The sequence below is a fragment of the Arachis stenosperma genome, chromosome 3, assembly GCF_014773155.1.
Source record: "Arachis stenosperma cultivar V10309 chromosome 3, arast.V10309.gnm1.PFL2, whole genome shotgun sequence".
Classification (NCBI taxonomy): domain Eukaryota; kingdom Viridiplantae; phylum Streptophyta; class Magnoliopsida; order Fabales; family Fabaceae; genus Arachis; species Arachis stenosperma.
This window is the reverse complement of record NC_080379.1, coordinates 163,945,816-163,963,404: the sequence shown is the minus strand read 5'-3', so window position 1 is coordinate 163,963,404 and position 17,589 is coordinate 163,945,816. Positions and strand designations below refer to the sequence as shown.

Sequence of the window (17,589 nt, the reverse complement as noted above, 5' to 3'; positions counted from 1 at the left end):
GAGAGAGAGAGGAAGACAAAGAGAGGGAGGGGGAGAAAGAAAGGGAGCGAGAGAGAAGAAGAAGAGAGAGGAGGGAGAGAAAGAGAATGAGAGAGAGAGGGAGCAAAGAAGAGAAAGAGAGGAAGAGGGGAAGGAGAGAGAAAGAGAGAGGAGAGAGAGGAGAGGAGGAGGGAGAGAAGGAGAGAGGAGAAAGAGAGAGAGGGGGAGAGGAAAGGAGAGAGAGAGAGGAAGAGGGATAAGGGAGAGAGAGAGAGAATGAGAGAAAGGGATAGAGAGGGAGAAAAGGGAGAGAGAAAGAGAGAGGGAGAGAGAAGAGGGAGAGAGGAGAGAGAGAGAGAGAGAAAGACAAAGAGAGGGGAGGGGAGAAAGAGGGGAAGGGGAGAGAGAGGGAAAAGGAAAATAGAGAGGAGGAAGAGAGAGAAATGAGGAGGAGAAAGGGAGAGAAGAAGATAGAAAAAGAAAGAGAGAAAGGAGAGAAAGGGAGAGGAGAAGAGAGAGAAAAAAGAGAGAAAGGAGAGAGAGGGGAGAAGGAGAGAGTGAGGGAAGAAAGAGAGAGAGAGCAGAAGAGGAAAAGGAGAGAGAGAGAGAGAGATAGAGAGAGATAGAGGGAGAGAGAGGGGAGGGAGAGAGAGAGAGAGAGAGAGGGAGGGAGGGAGGGAGAGAGAGAGGGAGGGAGAGAGAGAGAGAGGGAAAGAAAGAGGGAGAGTGTGAAAACTAGTTTTAGCCTATAAACCAGTTTAAACTGGTTTTTTTAATTAAAACCAGTTTTATTTTTATGAACTGGTGCACTGTATTATAAACTGGTTTAGAACCAGTTTTATATGTGACAAAGCAGTTTGGTTCAGTTTTTAAACCATTTAAAATGGTTTAGTGCAGTTTCAGTTCAGTTTATAGAAAAACTGAACCATGCACACCCCTAGCTCTAATTATAACTGCATTATTTGTTTATTATTTCCCTATGTATGTATTATTTCTTTTACTCTTTATTCTTACAATTATATTTGATCGAATAGTGTTCATCACTTTTATTTTTTGGATAATATATATACTACGAAATGTGTGTAAGTTAAATCAACAATTTAGGATTTTTTATTTAAATTAAATAAATATAATATTTACGAAAATAAATAAACGGTAAAGTGACTACAAAATTAAAAATACATTTTCGGTCGTATCTTAGATGTTGAGAGTATTTTTAAAAAATGAGCATATTCCGAATGCACAGACTCTGTTTTGTGATACAGTGATTGCGAATCATATCTTAGATGCACCCGTGATATAAACATGCTCTAATATTGGACACTAAACATCTGAGATACACGTATTTTCTGATGGGGTCTCAGCATCCAAGATAAACTCAGCTTCCAATATATGCGTACCTAGAAGCAAGTGGGAACCTGACAACGTCGTAACCCGCCGGACTAAAAGACAGGAACCTATAGTAGGTCCACCATACAAGAAGCGGCATACACCCCGCAATGTTTGTCACATCACACGATGTCGCGATGCACAATGAGTAGTAGGTACGACAGAGCAGTGCAGATTCCCATGACAACCGGCTGCAACGATCGAAATCCTTTAGCAGCGGCAACCATCTCAAAGAGACAAGTGTAGCCGACTTGTCTGTGAATAAAAACACCCCAATTAGCATCATCAAATAGCATCGGACATACTGACGGAGTGTATCTGGGATTGTCCCATCAGGAGTGTGTGCCACCCGGTCCTTGACCCATGTCATCCTGACCCAATAAAAACCTACTTCCCTTCCTCCGACTGTGGTGGCGGCCTGGCCTCCAGTAAATCTACAACTCAATTTCATGTTGGGTGTCCATGCCATTACTGGAAGTTTCTGGTACAACTCTTAACGGATTCACTAGCAGTGCGCAGTCTAATGTGGTAGACAACATTCTGGAGCGTAATGTTGGCCTCATCCCATAGAAGGTGGAACATGTGGGTCTTCGACCTCAACCGCTCGACAAATAATGCAGTGATCAATGAATTGTCAAATATAAAATCCCTCAACTCTATTACATGTCCAAATCCTGCCTCCCTTATATAGGGCAACAGGATGGTGGCAGCAGAAGACCTAGGGTCACACGGCTTGAAATAGTAATAGTGGTTTCTGCAATTCCTAAAACATTTACTAGCGCATATTAATTATATCAAAATAATTAATTATTGTTAAACATTACTAAAATTTATAATCCACCTAGATAAGCATTTACATTAAATGTAATAAATATCTATTTATTGTACTAACAGGTTCAATGAGAGTTACTTATTTTATTTCTTTAACTTAAATTCAAAATTAGGTACTTATTTTTTTTATTTAACTTAATTGATTATAATCAATTATACAGAGTATACAACGATCCTATACCAAACAAACTAATGTATGTAACTCTTCTAACTTCAGTAACTCATTATACCTACTCCATTAACTAAGTCACTAAAGATTAAGCATCTAAACCTATTATTAACTAACAATAAAAAATCTTAAACTACTAATCTCAAAATCTAACGCTTCAACTACGTGTCAAGTAGCATTCAGTCTGTTGATATCTCATTCGCGAACATATTGTTATGGGGGCCATATTTTCTAAAGAAACTCAATTTCACACGTCCAGAAGCTCATAAAAATGGAATAAAGAGTTGTAATACACGTTGTTCTCGGATGCTTTGACTTATATATGCAATCGTCCTTATCTCGGATGCTGAGCCCCATCCAAGACAATTGCGTTTATCTCGGATGCTGAGATCCCATCATAAAACACGCGTATCTCGGATGCTCAGTGTCCGATATCAGCGCATGTTTATATCATGGGTGCATATGAGATATGACTCGCAATTACTTTATCGCAGAACGAGTCTGTGCATCCGAGATATCCTTATTTTTAAAAAACACCTTCAGCAACCGAAATATGACTGAAAATGTATTTTTGTAGCTATTTCACCGTTTATTTATTTTTGTAATTATTATATTTATTTAATTTAAATAAAAAATTCAACAATTTAAAACTAGAATAAATAACATTAATATGGAAAAAAGGGAATTATAATATTTGGTTTGCTTGGTGTCATTTTTTAAAGGAAACATATATTTACTCACTTATTTATTTATTTTTTGTGCAAAGGGATGACAAAATGTTGTTTAACTCATTCTGTCTTAATCTAAAAAAAAAAATTAACCACTAGTTTAAAGAAAATAAGTAAAACTATTTTTTTTTTGGATATCTACAACAATAATTAGATTAATTGAGGGATGCAAATTATAAAAAGGGCTTTATATATTGTTGTGAAGTTTGGATCTCAATTATTGTCTTGGGAAGATCTGAAGCCAATTGAATTTTGCGATTACAAGTAGAAAATATAATTAATAATAATAATAGTTAAAATATGTCTTAATAGTATATTTTAAAAGTATAATAATATACTTTCTAAATTTTTTATTATTTCATATACTGCAACTATAAATTAAATGTATCTTTTTAATTATCATTTTTAATAAAATATTTTTTATAATACTCTTAAAATATATTATTAAGACATAATAATAATTTAATTTTGATGTATTCATAATGTATAATTATTTAATTAAATTAATGTGTTTGGATGATTCTTTAAATAATAGACCTAAAAATGAATTTTTCATTGATATAATAATACATGGTTGAATTTTACATTGTATAAAAAATAAATTTTAATAATAATAATAATAATTTAACTATCATATATTCTTAAAATACAAGTTAAAATTATTATTAGTAAAAAAATTTAAATATTGAATTTTATTTAATACACAATAATTGGATTTAAAACTAAAGTTTACACAATTTTTTATAATAAATTTATTAATTAATAATTTAACTTGTGTTTTTACTTCTTAGAATACAAATGAGCTAAACAACAACAACAATAACAACAACAACAATAATAATAATAATAATAATAACACTTTTTTTTTCTCTTCTCTTCTGAAAGGTGTTAAAATGATACTTTTTTCCATTCTATTTGTAAAATATATATTCCTCTCTCTTATAACGTTTAAAATATTTTCTTAATAATCCATTTAAATTTTTTGTGTTAACTAATGTTAATTTTATTCATTTTTCAAGAAAAAATAAATGATTTTTTATAAAAATATCCTTTAGTAAAAATTTTATTTTTTGTCATTAAATTTTTTTTTACCAAAATATTCTTTAATAAATTATTTATTATTAATTAAATTTTTTTTCTAAGATACCTTTTAATAATTTTTTAATTATTAAATGGTGATTTTACCAAAATTGTTGTTAACAATTATAGTTATATTTTATTATTAATTTTTTGATATCAATATATATTATTTTAACATTAAATAAAAAATATTAGTAAGATTATTTTCCGATATCAATATATATTAATTGCTATACATATTAACAGTGGTAAAATTTTTTATTTAATGTTAAAATAATATATATTGATATTAAAAAGTTAATAGTGAAATATAAAAATTATTGTTAACAAAAATTTTGGTAAAATTATAATTTAATAATTAAAAAATTATTGAAAAGTATCCTAAAAAATAATTTAATTATTAAATTTTTTAAAAATATTTTAGTAAAAATATAATTTAATCAATAAAAAATAATTTATTAAAAGGTATTTTAGTAAAAAAATTTAGTGACAAAAAATAAAATTTTTACTAAAGAGTATTTTTGTAAAAAATAATTTATTTTTTCTTGAAAAATGGATAAAGTTAATATTAGTTAATATAAAAAATTTAAAATAAATTAAAAATTTGTTTTAAAAATTATAAAAAATATATATTCTATAAATAAAAAAGAAAAAAGTGTCATATTAATATTTTATATTAATATTTTAAGAAAGTGAAATTTTCTCTAATAATAATAATAAAAAAAGAGTGAAGTTGGCCTCCCAATACTCTGTCTTTTAGTTATTTGTCTTCTACCTCAAATTTTAGTCTTTTCCTTGCTTTAACTTGGAGTCAACTTCTCATTTAATAAGGTTGAGAATGTTTATAACTACGAGTGTATTGGTTAAATTAACTGTGTCGCTAAGTATATACATAATGGGTTGATCAATGTTGTGATGCTGCAAGGTACATATTAAAATTACAAACTGAATTTTTTTATTAGAAATGTAAAAATTTAAGTTTTTAATATATTTATTTTATATTTACTAAAATAAAAAATTTAAAAGTTTTTATTAGTAGTGAACTTATTTTATGTTCTAAAAAACACACGTTAAATCCATATATAATTTAAGAATTTAGCTAATATATGTCTAAAAAATACATAATAAAATTATTATTAGTAGAATATTTTAGATGTTTTTTTAATAAATATATAATAAATTAATAAATATATTAAAAATTTAAATTTTTTATATTTTTAATAAAAAAATTTTGATTTATAATCTTAACATATAATCTTAAGATACAAAATAGTTAAATCAATAATTTAATTAAAACTAGAGTTTTGCTAAGTTAAGAAACATTAATTGTATTTGTTAATTATAAATTTTTATGGTATTTAATAAGCAAAAGTTTAGGGGGCAACAATTTTATTAAATTTTAGCCCGCATATAATCAGTAAAAGAAAATTGAGTAATTTCACATTATTAGATGAAATCTCATACCATTAAAAATATTATTGATAGTTACTTGATAGTTATAAATCACAAAACTTGCTATCCTAAAACTCTTCATTTAATAAATAGTTAGTCTACTTAATTAATATGATTTTTTTATATTTTTGACTAAATAATAACTAGTTTTATGACTAAATTACGAGTTGAGCAGTAATGAGTAATTAATAGAGAATGATAAGAGTAGTGAGAGATTAAATATGAGAGAGATGGCTTTAAATTGAAACAAAGTCATGCTTGCTGGCACATACATACAAACACCGAAACATGATTTGCCCCACTTCTCCTTAAAAAGGTAACACTAGCAGGTTGCAGCTGCCGGAATAGCCCTTACCCCTACTCAATACAAAAACACAACTACTCTGTTAAATTATCTCCATTTAAATATCACTTTTTCATATCACAACACACTAAATAATACAATAAATAAATATGAGTTTATATATTAAAATAAGATTTACATGATAATTTTATAGTTAAAACTTAAGATAGCATGATTATTAAATACTCTTATTAATATAGCACGTTACTCCATGAAACAGTAAAAAATATATTTTTTTTTCCTAAACAGAACGCACCACAAACATACATATACAGAAGCCAGAAGGAGAGAAACCCAAAAAGTGAAAAGGTGTGCCCCAATGTAATTATGAGCATGGAAAGAGAAAGACAGAGAGAGAAAGAGAACATACGCCACAGTAGTCACAGATCTCTTGACTCTTGAGTCTTCAAGAACAACTACAAATAAAGTGTCTGCACCCACCACATAAAAAAAAAGAGAAAAAGAAAAAAAAAAACTCACACACAACCCAAGAATCATTATCCAGGAAAGATTATTTCTTTACCTATTTCATAATCTGGGGTTTGCTTTCTCGTCAAGCACTGAACCACACAAAACCTCTCATTACTTGTTTCTTCACACCCACCACCACAACTACCACCACATCAATTCTCATCTTTTTGTTTTGGTTCCATCCCAATATGTCATTCCAAGCTGCTTTCTTTCGTGTTTGGTTAACTTAAATCTGGGATTTTTTTCCCACCCCATTTATCCCATTGTAACAAAAGAAGAAAATGAGATAACAGTGTTGAGTGTTGTGAAAAAAGCAGCAAAAAGCAGTGGTTGTGTTCTCTGATTAGTGTTCTCTTCTGCATTGCTTTGTATGCCTTTTTGGTTCTGCTTCTTCAGAAACGTTTGCATTTCAACTTGTAAAATATGAGGAAGCATGGATGGCAGTTACCTTATCATCCACTCCAGGTAGGTGTCAATTTTAAAGTTCATTTCTTTTTTTCTTTCCCTTCTCTTGAGTGTTGTTTTTCCTTCAATTTAATTTATTTCCTGGTAAAATGCTTGTGTAGGTGGTGGCTATTGCAGTGTATTTGTCTCTGGGGTTTGCCTTCTATGTCTTCTTCGCTCCTTTTGTTGGTAAGAAGATGTATCAGTATGCTGTCATGGGACTCTACACGCCGCTGGTAACCCATCTTTGAATTTTTTTTTTTGGTGTTTTGAAAGGAACGAGATCTATGCTTTTTTTTTTTAAATTTTATTTTACATTCAAGTGTTTGATTTCATTTGTGTTTCTGACCCTGATTCCTTCTCATAATTTACCATTCAGTTTAGATAGTAATGTGGCTTGAGGTTTTAGAGAAAGTGTGCTTCTAAAGGGAGTGTCATTAATGGTGTAGTAGGTAGTGACAAGGGTTGATACCACCATTTGGGAGCTTTTATGGTTTTTTTTTTTGTGTGAGAAAAAGGGGGGGAGGGGGAGGGGGTTGGTTGGATCCACGGAGGGACACTGGCCTGCCCTTCTCTGATGGCTGACACACTGATTGGGGGTTCAGAAAGAAACCATGTGCCAATGAGACCGAGGGCCCTTTGACACCTTCCCCTCCCAAAGGATACTTCCAGATGCTGGTTTTCTGTAATGACCTTGCTAAGTGCCACCACACCTCACCCTTCCATCGTCGGTCGTCGCTATCTTTTATAGTTTAATGAAAAAGGGGAGGAGTGGCATAGGGTGGAATGGACAAATGTAAGTAAACCTTCTTGTTTGAAAGAATTTTTAGAGGGAGGAGTGTCCCATGGTCAAGGAGCGAAAAAATGTCTATTGCTTGCTATCCAAGATCCCTATTTTTAGTTTAGAACCTTCAAATTGGAAGGTCAAGGAGCGACACACTAAAAAATCTCATACATTGCCATTCTTTTCCATCATAAAAGATATTATACATCCAAACAAGAGAGTGACATTTTCTTCTATTCCATTATGTGATTTCTTGAGTTCTGTTTCCTTAACTTCATCTTCTAAAGTTGAAGACAACAAATTTGAAGAATTCCAAAATAGGGACAAATTTGCTAGTAGTACTACAATAATTGGAACATTTGAGCTACTTCAGTACTTCCTCTGTTTTCAAATAAGTGCTCATTTGTAAAATTTTATTTTTTCCACAAAAGCTGTCTACTTGGCAAATCACTGTAAGATTATTATTTATTTTAGTCATCATACCCCTATTAGTACTACTTTAGTCAATTTCGGAATAAGTGGTGACAGAGATAAATGGATAAACTAATTAGAGAGAGAATTATTACTGTAATAATCTAATAGGTAATTTTTGTTAATTCACTTCTGAATATTGAAACTCCAATACATTACAATCGTTTTCTTACTCCAAGTAGAAATTTAAAGCGGGCACTTAGTTGATAATGGAGAGAGTATATATGATAAAGCTTCTGGAATGTTTCTTCGGTCTTCTTTGTGAATTTGGGATTTGCTCTGGCTTAGTAGCTTAGTTGTTTATATTGATTGTGAGCCGGATATGAAAAGAGTTGGTGTTGTTAAGTTAGTCAGGTTTTTTCTTCTTCAGTGGAATAACAAATGTTTGACTGTTCACACATAGGCTGATATGCACTTCTAAGCTCTGAAATTTTTCTTTTCCTTCTCTTTTCACAGTTGTTTTGGCTTCCACATCTATACATGACTTTCAAATGTATATTTTTGTTTGTTGAATTATTTGATGTGATTTTGTACATGCTTGTAACAAAATTATTAGGAAAGAATCATAAATTTACTTGTGTCTTTGGACTGTACATCTGTTGATATCTCTAGCTCACCTCTTTTGGCAGATTACTTGTGTCTTTGGATTGTACATTTGGTGTGCAGCAACAGATCCAGCAGATCCAGGGGTTTTCAAATCCAAGAAGTATCTCAAAATCCCATACAGTGAGAAACATAGTGAACCAAAGAATTCTAAATTAGGAGGAGAATCAACCTCTTCAATACACGGTGCAAATGCTTCAACAGTTGGAGCAATGTCTGTGGACAAGGAGGCACCTGGAACAGAAGGAACTATGAAAGATGCTTCTGATTCAGTAGAGAAGAAGAGTGCATCGTCATGTCTTCTCTTGATATGCTCTCCTTGTGCATATGTCTGTAGCTGCTCTAGCTCAAGCAAGGAATCTTGTGATAAGCAAATAAGCGAAGATGGCATGTTCTATTGCAGCTTGTGTGAAGTTGAGGTGGGTATACATTATAAGCATTTCAACGAAGAAATGCATATTTGGAATCTATTTGTCAACATATTATCTTTGGTTACAATTTATTATGCTTATGCATTACATAAAAAGTTTATACCATTGAAGAACATAATGTTGTAGGTCTTCAAGTACAGCAAGCACTGTAGAGTTTGCGACAAGTGTGTAGATCACTTCGATCATCATTGCCGAGTATGATATGATAATCTGATTGCTCATTTATTTCCAACCATTTTAAGACAAGATCTGAAGGACTTTTGCTCCTTGGTTTTTGCAGTGGCTTAACAATTGTATAGGGAAAAGAAACTACCGGCAATTTTTCGCTCTCATGGTTGTTGCTATCCTCTTGGTAAGCAAGATATCTACCTATGCCTACCACCATATCATTTGCATGATCAAACCTGCCAGTCATTAAATAATCTCTGCAACTATGTAGGAAGAACGTCTTTACCCATCCATTCTAATATGCTTCTGTTTTGTGGAAATCCTTGGGCTTGTTTGCTTTCTGTTTTTATTTTTACTGTTTACTGTTTACGTTTTTCAGAGTTTTGTGAAGGATAATATGAAAATGGTAAATGAAATAGAAAATATGATACTATTTTTAACTATTTTTACTTTTTCCTTCACAAAGTTATGATACATGATAAGGTGTAATGGCATCGTTTGATTTATGTAGCCGACTCTACCTAGTGGGATAAGGCTTTGTTGTTGTTGTTGTTGTTGTTGTTGTTGTTGTAAAGTTATAAAATCCCTTTTCTATCATAAAAAAAAAGAAAAACTAAACAGGTCCATATATTACCCAAAATATTTTGTCTTTTCCATGATTCTCTGATTTCCCTTCCAAGCGCCAAATTACTAAAGAGCAACACCAGTATTCATTTTTATTTCCTATTTATTTTAAATTTAGATTAACTACTAAAAGGTCTATACATGGTTTTTTAAATCTTGGGCTTGAGATTGCAGCTTATTCTTCAATGGTTGACTGGGATATTTGTGCTTATCTATGGTTTTGTTGAGAGAAAGCAATTTTCTGCTGACATCTCCTCCAAGTTGGGAAGTAGTTTCTCTATTGTTCCCTTTGTCATTGTGGTGGTAAGCATTCTGCCTTGTCTTTCTCTTATCTTAGTACATGGCTACTATACTGCTATAACATATTACTTTATTTTACATGTTCAGAAATCGGAATATATTTCATTTCTTTTGTTTTCAGTCTGTTTGCACCATTCTGGCTATGATTGCTACCTTGCCTGTTGCACAGCTTTTCTTCTTTCACATCCTCCTTGTTGAAAAGGTAACTTGGCAGTTGCTTGCTATATCATTAATCTGGTGCAATGTTTTATTTCATTTGTAAAACATTAGGCATTAAGAGGAAAAAAAAAGCAAAAAGAAAATGATGGAGGCCAATTGAATATATTCTGATATTTGTGTACCCTTTTTTGAATCCTCTACAAGTTTAGCTTTCTAGTAATTCTCATTAAGTGTACATTTTTGGTGCTGAATGTTATGGTTATTGCTGAGTTACTCAGGGAATCAGCACTTATGATTACATCATAGCTCTGAGGGAGCAAGAGCAGGAGCAGCAAGGAGTTGGTGGTCAACAAAGCCCTCAAATGTCAACTGTTAGCTCACTTACTGGATTCAGCAGTGCGAGCTCCTTCACTACGTTCCAGCGTGGTTCGTGGTGCACACCACCACGCCTGTTTGTTGAAGATCAGGTAGCTTTTTTTAAAAAAATTCAACTTGCTTTTGGTATTAATGTGCTTTCTTTGTCAGACATGACATCCCTGGTGCTTTTGTGTGTGCCATTTTCTTACATGGCACCATATGTTGCTTTCATTGGCTGCAGTTTGACGTAATCCCACCAGAAACCGGTTCCGTAAGCTCACTTGGAAAGAAGAGCATCAGAGAAGAACCATCTAAGAGAAAGAATCCTGGAGCAGTCAAAATTAGTCCTTGGACATTGGCACGATTAAATGCAGAAGAGGTTTCCAAGGCTGCTGCTGAAGCAAGAAAAAGGTCCAAAATTCTGAAGCCTGTGGTGAGACACAATGATGCTTTCAGACTAGAGCCAGAGAGCAGTTTTGGTAGCCGGGGTCGACAAGTCCCCAGAATCGACAACAAACGGCGTGCTGCCAGCAAGCAGGGTTTCCTTCCTGCTGACATAGCTATGGCTTCCATGACAAATGTTTCTGCAAATAATATTGGTAAAGGCTTCAGTGGAGTGTCTAGCTTAGCCCCTCTTCAACTTGAACCACGCAGCGCATTTCATATGAGTCAAGCAATGTCAAGCTCAGCTGCGAATGTTGTGACTTCTTCTGAAAGCAGTATAGAGTCTCCCGATATCCACCCTTTCCGGGTGTCTTCGTCAAGAATCGAAGAGGCTAGACAGCTTGCTGGTCCTTCGGCTGCTGGTGGCAGTGTTGCAAATTTGAACGGAATTCCACTGTCAAGGTCAACTAGCGACGGGTATGAAGCCTCAGGCGGGGAAGATAGTGATCAACTTCCTAGTAGAATTGTGGAGAGATCCACAAATTGGACTAATCTTCTTTTCAACCCTGATCAAGATGAGAGAGCTTTTAGGCACAAATCTTCATCCAACGTGGTTTATAGCAGAAAATTCTAACCATATCTGATTTTGACTTATGTTGGGGAATTGTTGATTCCTTGATTTGTGAGCTATAGGATTTTCTTCAGCATTCCTTAGCTGTGAACCTTGTTGATGTTAAGATGATGTCCTCTATAGAGTTTTGGAGTGAGGATCAAGCATTCAAGCGTGATGGAGATATTTTTGGAACCAATGTACAAAGTTGTAGGTTAACAACGGTAACTGGTGAGGTTTAGCATCCTAGTGCATTTTTATTTATGCTTTGTTTTGTGCTCTGCTTTTCTTTGCTTTGTTTTGTGCATTTTTCATTTTTTTGTGTCTAAACAATGCAGAATGCCAAATAGGTTGCATTTCTCAAGAGTTCAGCTGGCTATATTCGTATTAGATTTAGGAGTTATGACCAATTGTTCTTGGACTCTTCAATATCGTGTTCATGATTTAGAGATGTATCTCTCATCTTTGATTTCTCTCGAAACAAAGGGATATTTATTTGTTGACTCTGCTTTTTTTGTTAAAATTTATTTTATGTATTTCTCCTGAATTTTAGCGAGCATTTGAAAAGGGGAACAACAAATCAACTTGCAATAATTCTATCTCATATACAGTCCTTTCGAATTCACAGAAGACAAGTAATTAATTACAGGCCAAATCTACTTTATTTGACAAATATTAAATCAAATTAGCTTGTGCAATATTCAATAACGATTGTTATTGATCAAGACGCATTCTTTTTAGTTTTTTTTTTCTTTTCTAAATTAAAGAGTGAGACTCGGCTTCGCGATTTATATAAGTGAATATGAGAAACCTATACCGTTTAAACTACAGCCTATTCACGAAGCATTGCTTTTAGTTTACAATTAAATTCTGACCAAATTTATAACTTTGAGCATTTTTCGTAACACAAAATTACAAATACATAAATAAGTAAATAGCAGAAAAATAGGTGATTCAACGCTTCTAAAGCTTGGGCTGCTTACTTTTGGACTCCCTCAATTCGAAGATTTACTCGTAAGATACGCGTTACAGCGCAAGTTCAGCCATTGAAGCAGCATCATCGTATTCGTATTCAATTCGAAAAAGGAAACAAAGACAAGCAATTTATTTCACAAAACTATTGATTGGTATCCACAAGATTCAGATTTTTGTTTTCTCCTTTCAATTTCCGACACGAACAACTAAATATGAAATCATTCAATAATTTACAGTATACACAAAAGTCTATAACATTTCATAATAAGCATTTAAGCAAGTCATTGCTAGTAAGTATTAATACAACCCTAGATCATGATCATAGAGATAGTGATGATGATAGCGTTGTTATGTTACAAACTAACCTCGTTGCCATCGAAACCAAAACGTGATTTAAACTGAAACACGAGGAACAACAGAGACGACATGAGGTACTTTCTCTTCATCGAAAGGGAGGCTAACATACTCCCTGGCGAACTCCTCCGCGATCTCCACCGCCAGCTCGCCGTGCACCGCCTTGCAGTACATGTACAGCACGGTGTCTGCGGCCGTGTGGTAAAGCATCAGCACCATCAGAGTCGTTGACGTCAGCACGATCTGTAACACAACGGCCCAGTCCTTCCACCAGGCGCCAACGCCGCCGGTGGTGATGAGCACGGAGCTGCTCCATAGCAAGAGTCCCTCGAGGAGGCCGAAGAAGAGGATGGTGGAGGCGGCGAGGGGTTTCATGGTTCTGACGAGGGCGGCGCTACGGCGGAGGGGGCGGAGGGCGTAAGAGGATTCGGCGACGGCGATGACGGGGGCGAGGGTCCATGAGATGCGGAGGTTGACGAGGAGGATGGTGAGGAGAATGAGAAGGAAGAAGTAGAGGATGGTTTGGATGAGAGGAGAGGAAGAAGAAGGGGGTGGGATGAAGAGAAGAGGAAGTAGGGGGAGGAGGAGGAGGAGATGGGAGAAGAAGTGGGTGGACAGGAGAGGGAGGAAGGAGGAGAGGATGGAAAGGAGGGCGGAGTGGAGCTTGACGGGGCGGCCGAAGAAGCCGTGGAGGACGCTGTGGGTTATGGAGGAGAGTGCGCCGATGGAGGTGAGGAAGAGGAAGATGGAGAAGCAGAGGGGGAAGAGGAGGGAGGTGAGGGTGAGTTGGGGATGGGGTTGGTGGTGGGTGTGGTGGGAGGTGGTGGTGGTGAGGCGGAGGAGGACGTGGAGGCGGGAGGAGGTGGATTTGGCCGGGGAGGGGTCAAAGAGAAGGAGGAGGGTGGGGGAGACGATGAGAGAGAAAGAGAGAGGGAGGAGGAAGATGACGGAGAGGGCTAAAAAGTGGCGAGAGTGGGCGTTTATGATTCTCTTGGATTCGCATAGCACCGCCCAGAGGCTCAGGGTACCCATGGCTGCTGCTGCCGTCTGCTTGCTTCTTTCTTGCTTTGGGATCGCGAAGGGTCTATTTCGTCTCGCTTTTTCTATTTATACACCGCTGTCTTGTCTAGCATCAAATTCTTGATCAATTTACAAATTACTTTTTGTTTAATTGCTGTAAGATTTTCCTATAATTAAATGAATATTTTAACTTATTTTACTTAATTAATTTTATATTAATATATAGATTCAAATGAATCTAATTAATTAATTTGAGATATTTTGTCTAATTATATTGAAATCTTTGTCATGAAATTAATATTTAATTTGACTCCACTTAAATTAATTATTAAAATTATAATTAACTCAATTTAAAAATCAAAATTTACAATAATAATTAATTTGTTTAATTTATTTGAATAACATGTTATTACATAAATCTTAATATGCTAAGATTTATTTCATGTAACTAAAATTTATTAGATTTCTATAAATTTGACTGACTCTTTCACATTTTTATAAAGACAATAATAATAAGATCAATTTAAAAAATTTAAAATTTTAAAAAAAGAAATAAAACATTTGAAAGGTCTAATAAATCTCGATCAAATAATTCAAGAATTAACAAGAGTTACTATTATAAATTTTAAAATCAAATTATAAAAATCTGTTTAAAAGTTAATACAAGTTACTATTATAAATTTTAAAATCTAATTTAAATTCATTAAAATTTTAAGAGTTAAATTAAATTTGCTATCAAATTTTAGGAACCAAATTAAATATTAACGCATTAGTTTTCTTATTATATTATTAGAGATATTATGGTGACATAATAATATTTTATGTTAACAACAATTAAATTAAAGACAAATAGAGATTTACTTGAAGGTGAATTTAAATATTTTTAAAAATAAAAAATTATTTTAATGAGGACTACAAATTTCAAGAACATCTATTTATATAAATATATATAAATTTAATTTTTATGTTTCAAAATAATTTTTTACGTATATGTAGTAAATTTAATGACGTGAATAATAAAAAAATATGATCAATTAAGAAATTAATTATTATTATTTAGTAGTAAATAATTTGGAGCTTTAGACAGGTCGAATGCAAATCTAAATGCAGATGCCTTGCTTCCTCGAAATGTGACTGTTGATGTGAATGGGACACACTCTTTTTCTGATCTCAGATAATCACGCATACATTCATCATTCCCTTCTTCTTCTTCTTAATTCAAACAACTTCACCTCCCTCCCTCTCTCTCAAATTCCCCATAATGCCCCCACCCTCTCTCACCTTAATCCACCTCGTCCAGATCTTGTTTCCTCCCAATCATTGATTCCAATGAAATAATCAATCTCTTTTCCTTTCTTGTTCATATATAATTTTCTATTTTTTATATAATTCTCGTTTTAGCACTAAAAAATGGAGATTTCAAGTGGAGGTTGTTCTCCAAGGGGGATTTCGAAGAAAGAGGGATCTGAGGAAACAACCAATTTGCAGCAACAGGAACTCCCTCATCGTGTCCATGAGCATGTTGATTTCAATTTGAATAGCCAAGTCCAATCAATGAATGCATTGGATATCCTCAGAGAAACCGTGAGGATCCTCAGGTTCAATTCTTGGGGTTTCATGGCAATCACTGTTGTTCTAATTTGCCCTGTTTCTGCAGTTATACTTTCAAATGTGTTAGTTGATGAGTCCATTGTCAAGAGCCTTAGCATTAGGCTTATGCTTGTTGCAAAAACCAGTGGCCTCCCATTGAGGCCTTTAATCAAACAGTCTTGCCACCGTTTCGCCGAGATGGCGATTTCTTCAGCTGTTAGCTTCCCCTTATATCCCACATTGGTGTTGTGTTCTAAAGCTGCTGTGGTGTACTCTGTAGATTGTACTTACTCCAGGAAGAAGTGTGATGCTTCAAAATTTTGTATGATCATTGCTAAGTTCTGGAGGAAGATCGTTTCCACTTACATGTGGTCTTGTACAGTTATAGTTGGTTGCATCACATTGTTCTGTGTTTTCCTTGTTGCATTCTGTTCCGCATTGTCTGTTCTTGGATTCTCGCCTGATGTTATGGTGTATGCTGCTGTGATGGTGGGGCTCGTTTTCTCTGTTGTATTTGCCAATGCCATTATAATTTGTGACATTGCAATTGTTATATCTGTGTTGGAGGATGTTTCGGGTGCGCAGGCAATGATGCGGTCAAATATGCTGATTAAGGGACAAACTCAGGTTGGTCTGCTCATATTTCTCGGATCGACAATCGGAATGGCTTTCGTGGAAGGATTGTTTGAGCATAGGGTGAAGACACTGAGCTATGGTGATGGATCTTCAAGATTGTGGGAAGGGCCACTCTTGGTGGTGATGTACTCGTTCATGGTGCTTATAGATTCCATGATGAGTGTAGTTTTCTACTTCAGTTGTAGATCATGTCGCATGGAGGCTGCAGATGGGGAAAGCAGCTCAATTTTAGAAATGGCCATGTCTGCTGAAACAATGGCCATTCAATGACATTGTTGTTGTGATTTTGATATACCAATACCAATTGAATTAATAAGATGAAGAGGGAAGGTGCAAGAGATTGTTCCCAGCAGGTTATGTTGCCATTGAGGAACCTTGCAGCAATACTTCTTCAGAACATTGCATATAGGAGCTTATAGAGTGTATTACATCAGATGGCGTTCAACTTCACGAGATAGCTTATTTCAGAACTTGGTAATGGCTTCTTTTAGTGATTTTACCAACATGGAGAGGCTTAAAACAGGGTACCCAATGTTTTGTTTTCTGTAATGTCAATGGAAAAGTTAATACTTTTGTAGAAAAAAGAAATGAAGAAATTTTTTTCAAAATGAGCACAAGCATTCAATTTATTGTTTCTAGGTGATACATAGTTACTTCCAATCTTTGAACACTGTATAGGGTAGCATTTGGAAATGTTTTTGGCGAATTCTTCAATTTAAAAAATTAATGAACTATAGTTGATTTATGTAGACTAATACATTCGTCACTGTTAGTGGTTTATATTACTTTTTTTTTCTTTTTCTTAGGTAGAAGTTTAGTGGATAATTCATTCCTAGGTTAGGCCATATGCAATATGATGAATTCAGGGTTACTATCATATTACAGTGATGGTCCAACATCCAGCGTTTGTTTAATGTTTTATATCTTCAAAGTTTAATAGAAACATTTTCTTTATTCTACAACAAAACACATGTTTATCTTGATCAACTTCATCTATGCTTTTTGTTTTGCAGTTTTCTTCAGCTAAAATGAGAGTCATGATTCATCTGTTTTTTATATATAAGCCGTCTTCAGAGTCATTTGTCATTTTTACCTATTCTTTTTTCCCCAAAGATTGCAAAATCTTTTGAAGGGCTTATATATATAAATATAATAAACCACTGATCACATAGCAAAACTAGAGCAGCTTTATTCATAACCATTAATCAAATTAAAGAATATAAGCTAAGATGCCATC

At 34.0% G+C, this 17,589-nt stretch overlaps 3 protein-coding genes across 3 annotated transcripts; 2 read left to right on the top strand and 1 right to left on the bottom strand.

The window, feature by feature from the left end:
- Positions 1–6,256: 6,256 nt before the first annotated feature.
- On the top strand, positions 6,257–12,300 carry LOC130968062 (probable protein S-acyltransferase 22). The gene is made up of 9 exons (XM_057893147.1): positions 6,257–6,907; positions 7,009–7,122; positions 8,771–9,163; positions 9,302–9,370; positions 9,456–9,527; positions 10,142–10,270; positions 10,389–10,469; positions 10,705–10,893; positions 11,025–12,300. Exons 1-9 carry the CDS (start codon positions 6,866–6,868, stop codon positions 11,799–11,801), a joined length of 1,866 nt encoding a protein of 621 aa, XP_057749130.1. The 5' UTR covers positions 6,257–6,865; the 3' UTR covers positions 11,802–12,300.
- Positions 12,301–12,959: 659 nt separating this feature from the next.
- LOC130968063 (uncharacterized) lies at positions 12,960–14,189 on the bottom strand. The gene has a single exon (XM_057893148.1). The coding sequence runs from the start codon at positions 14,136–14,138 to the stop codon at positions 13,146–13,148; it is 993 nt and encodes a 330-aa protein (XP_057749131.1). The 5' UTR covers positions 14,139–14,189; the 3' UTR covers positions 12,960–13,145.
- A 1,057-nt stretch (positions 14,190–15,246) lies between these two features.
- LOC130969808 (uncharacterized) lies at positions 15,247–16,960 on the top strand. Its single transcript, XM_057895699.1, has one exon. The coding sequence runs from the start codon at positions 15,537–15,539 to the stop codon at positions 16,620–16,622; it is 1,086 nt and encodes a 361-aa protein (XP_057751682.1). The 5' UTR covers positions 15,247–15,536; the 3' UTR covers positions 16,623–16,960.
- The last annotated feature ends 629 nt before the right edge of the window (positions 16,961–17,589 follow it).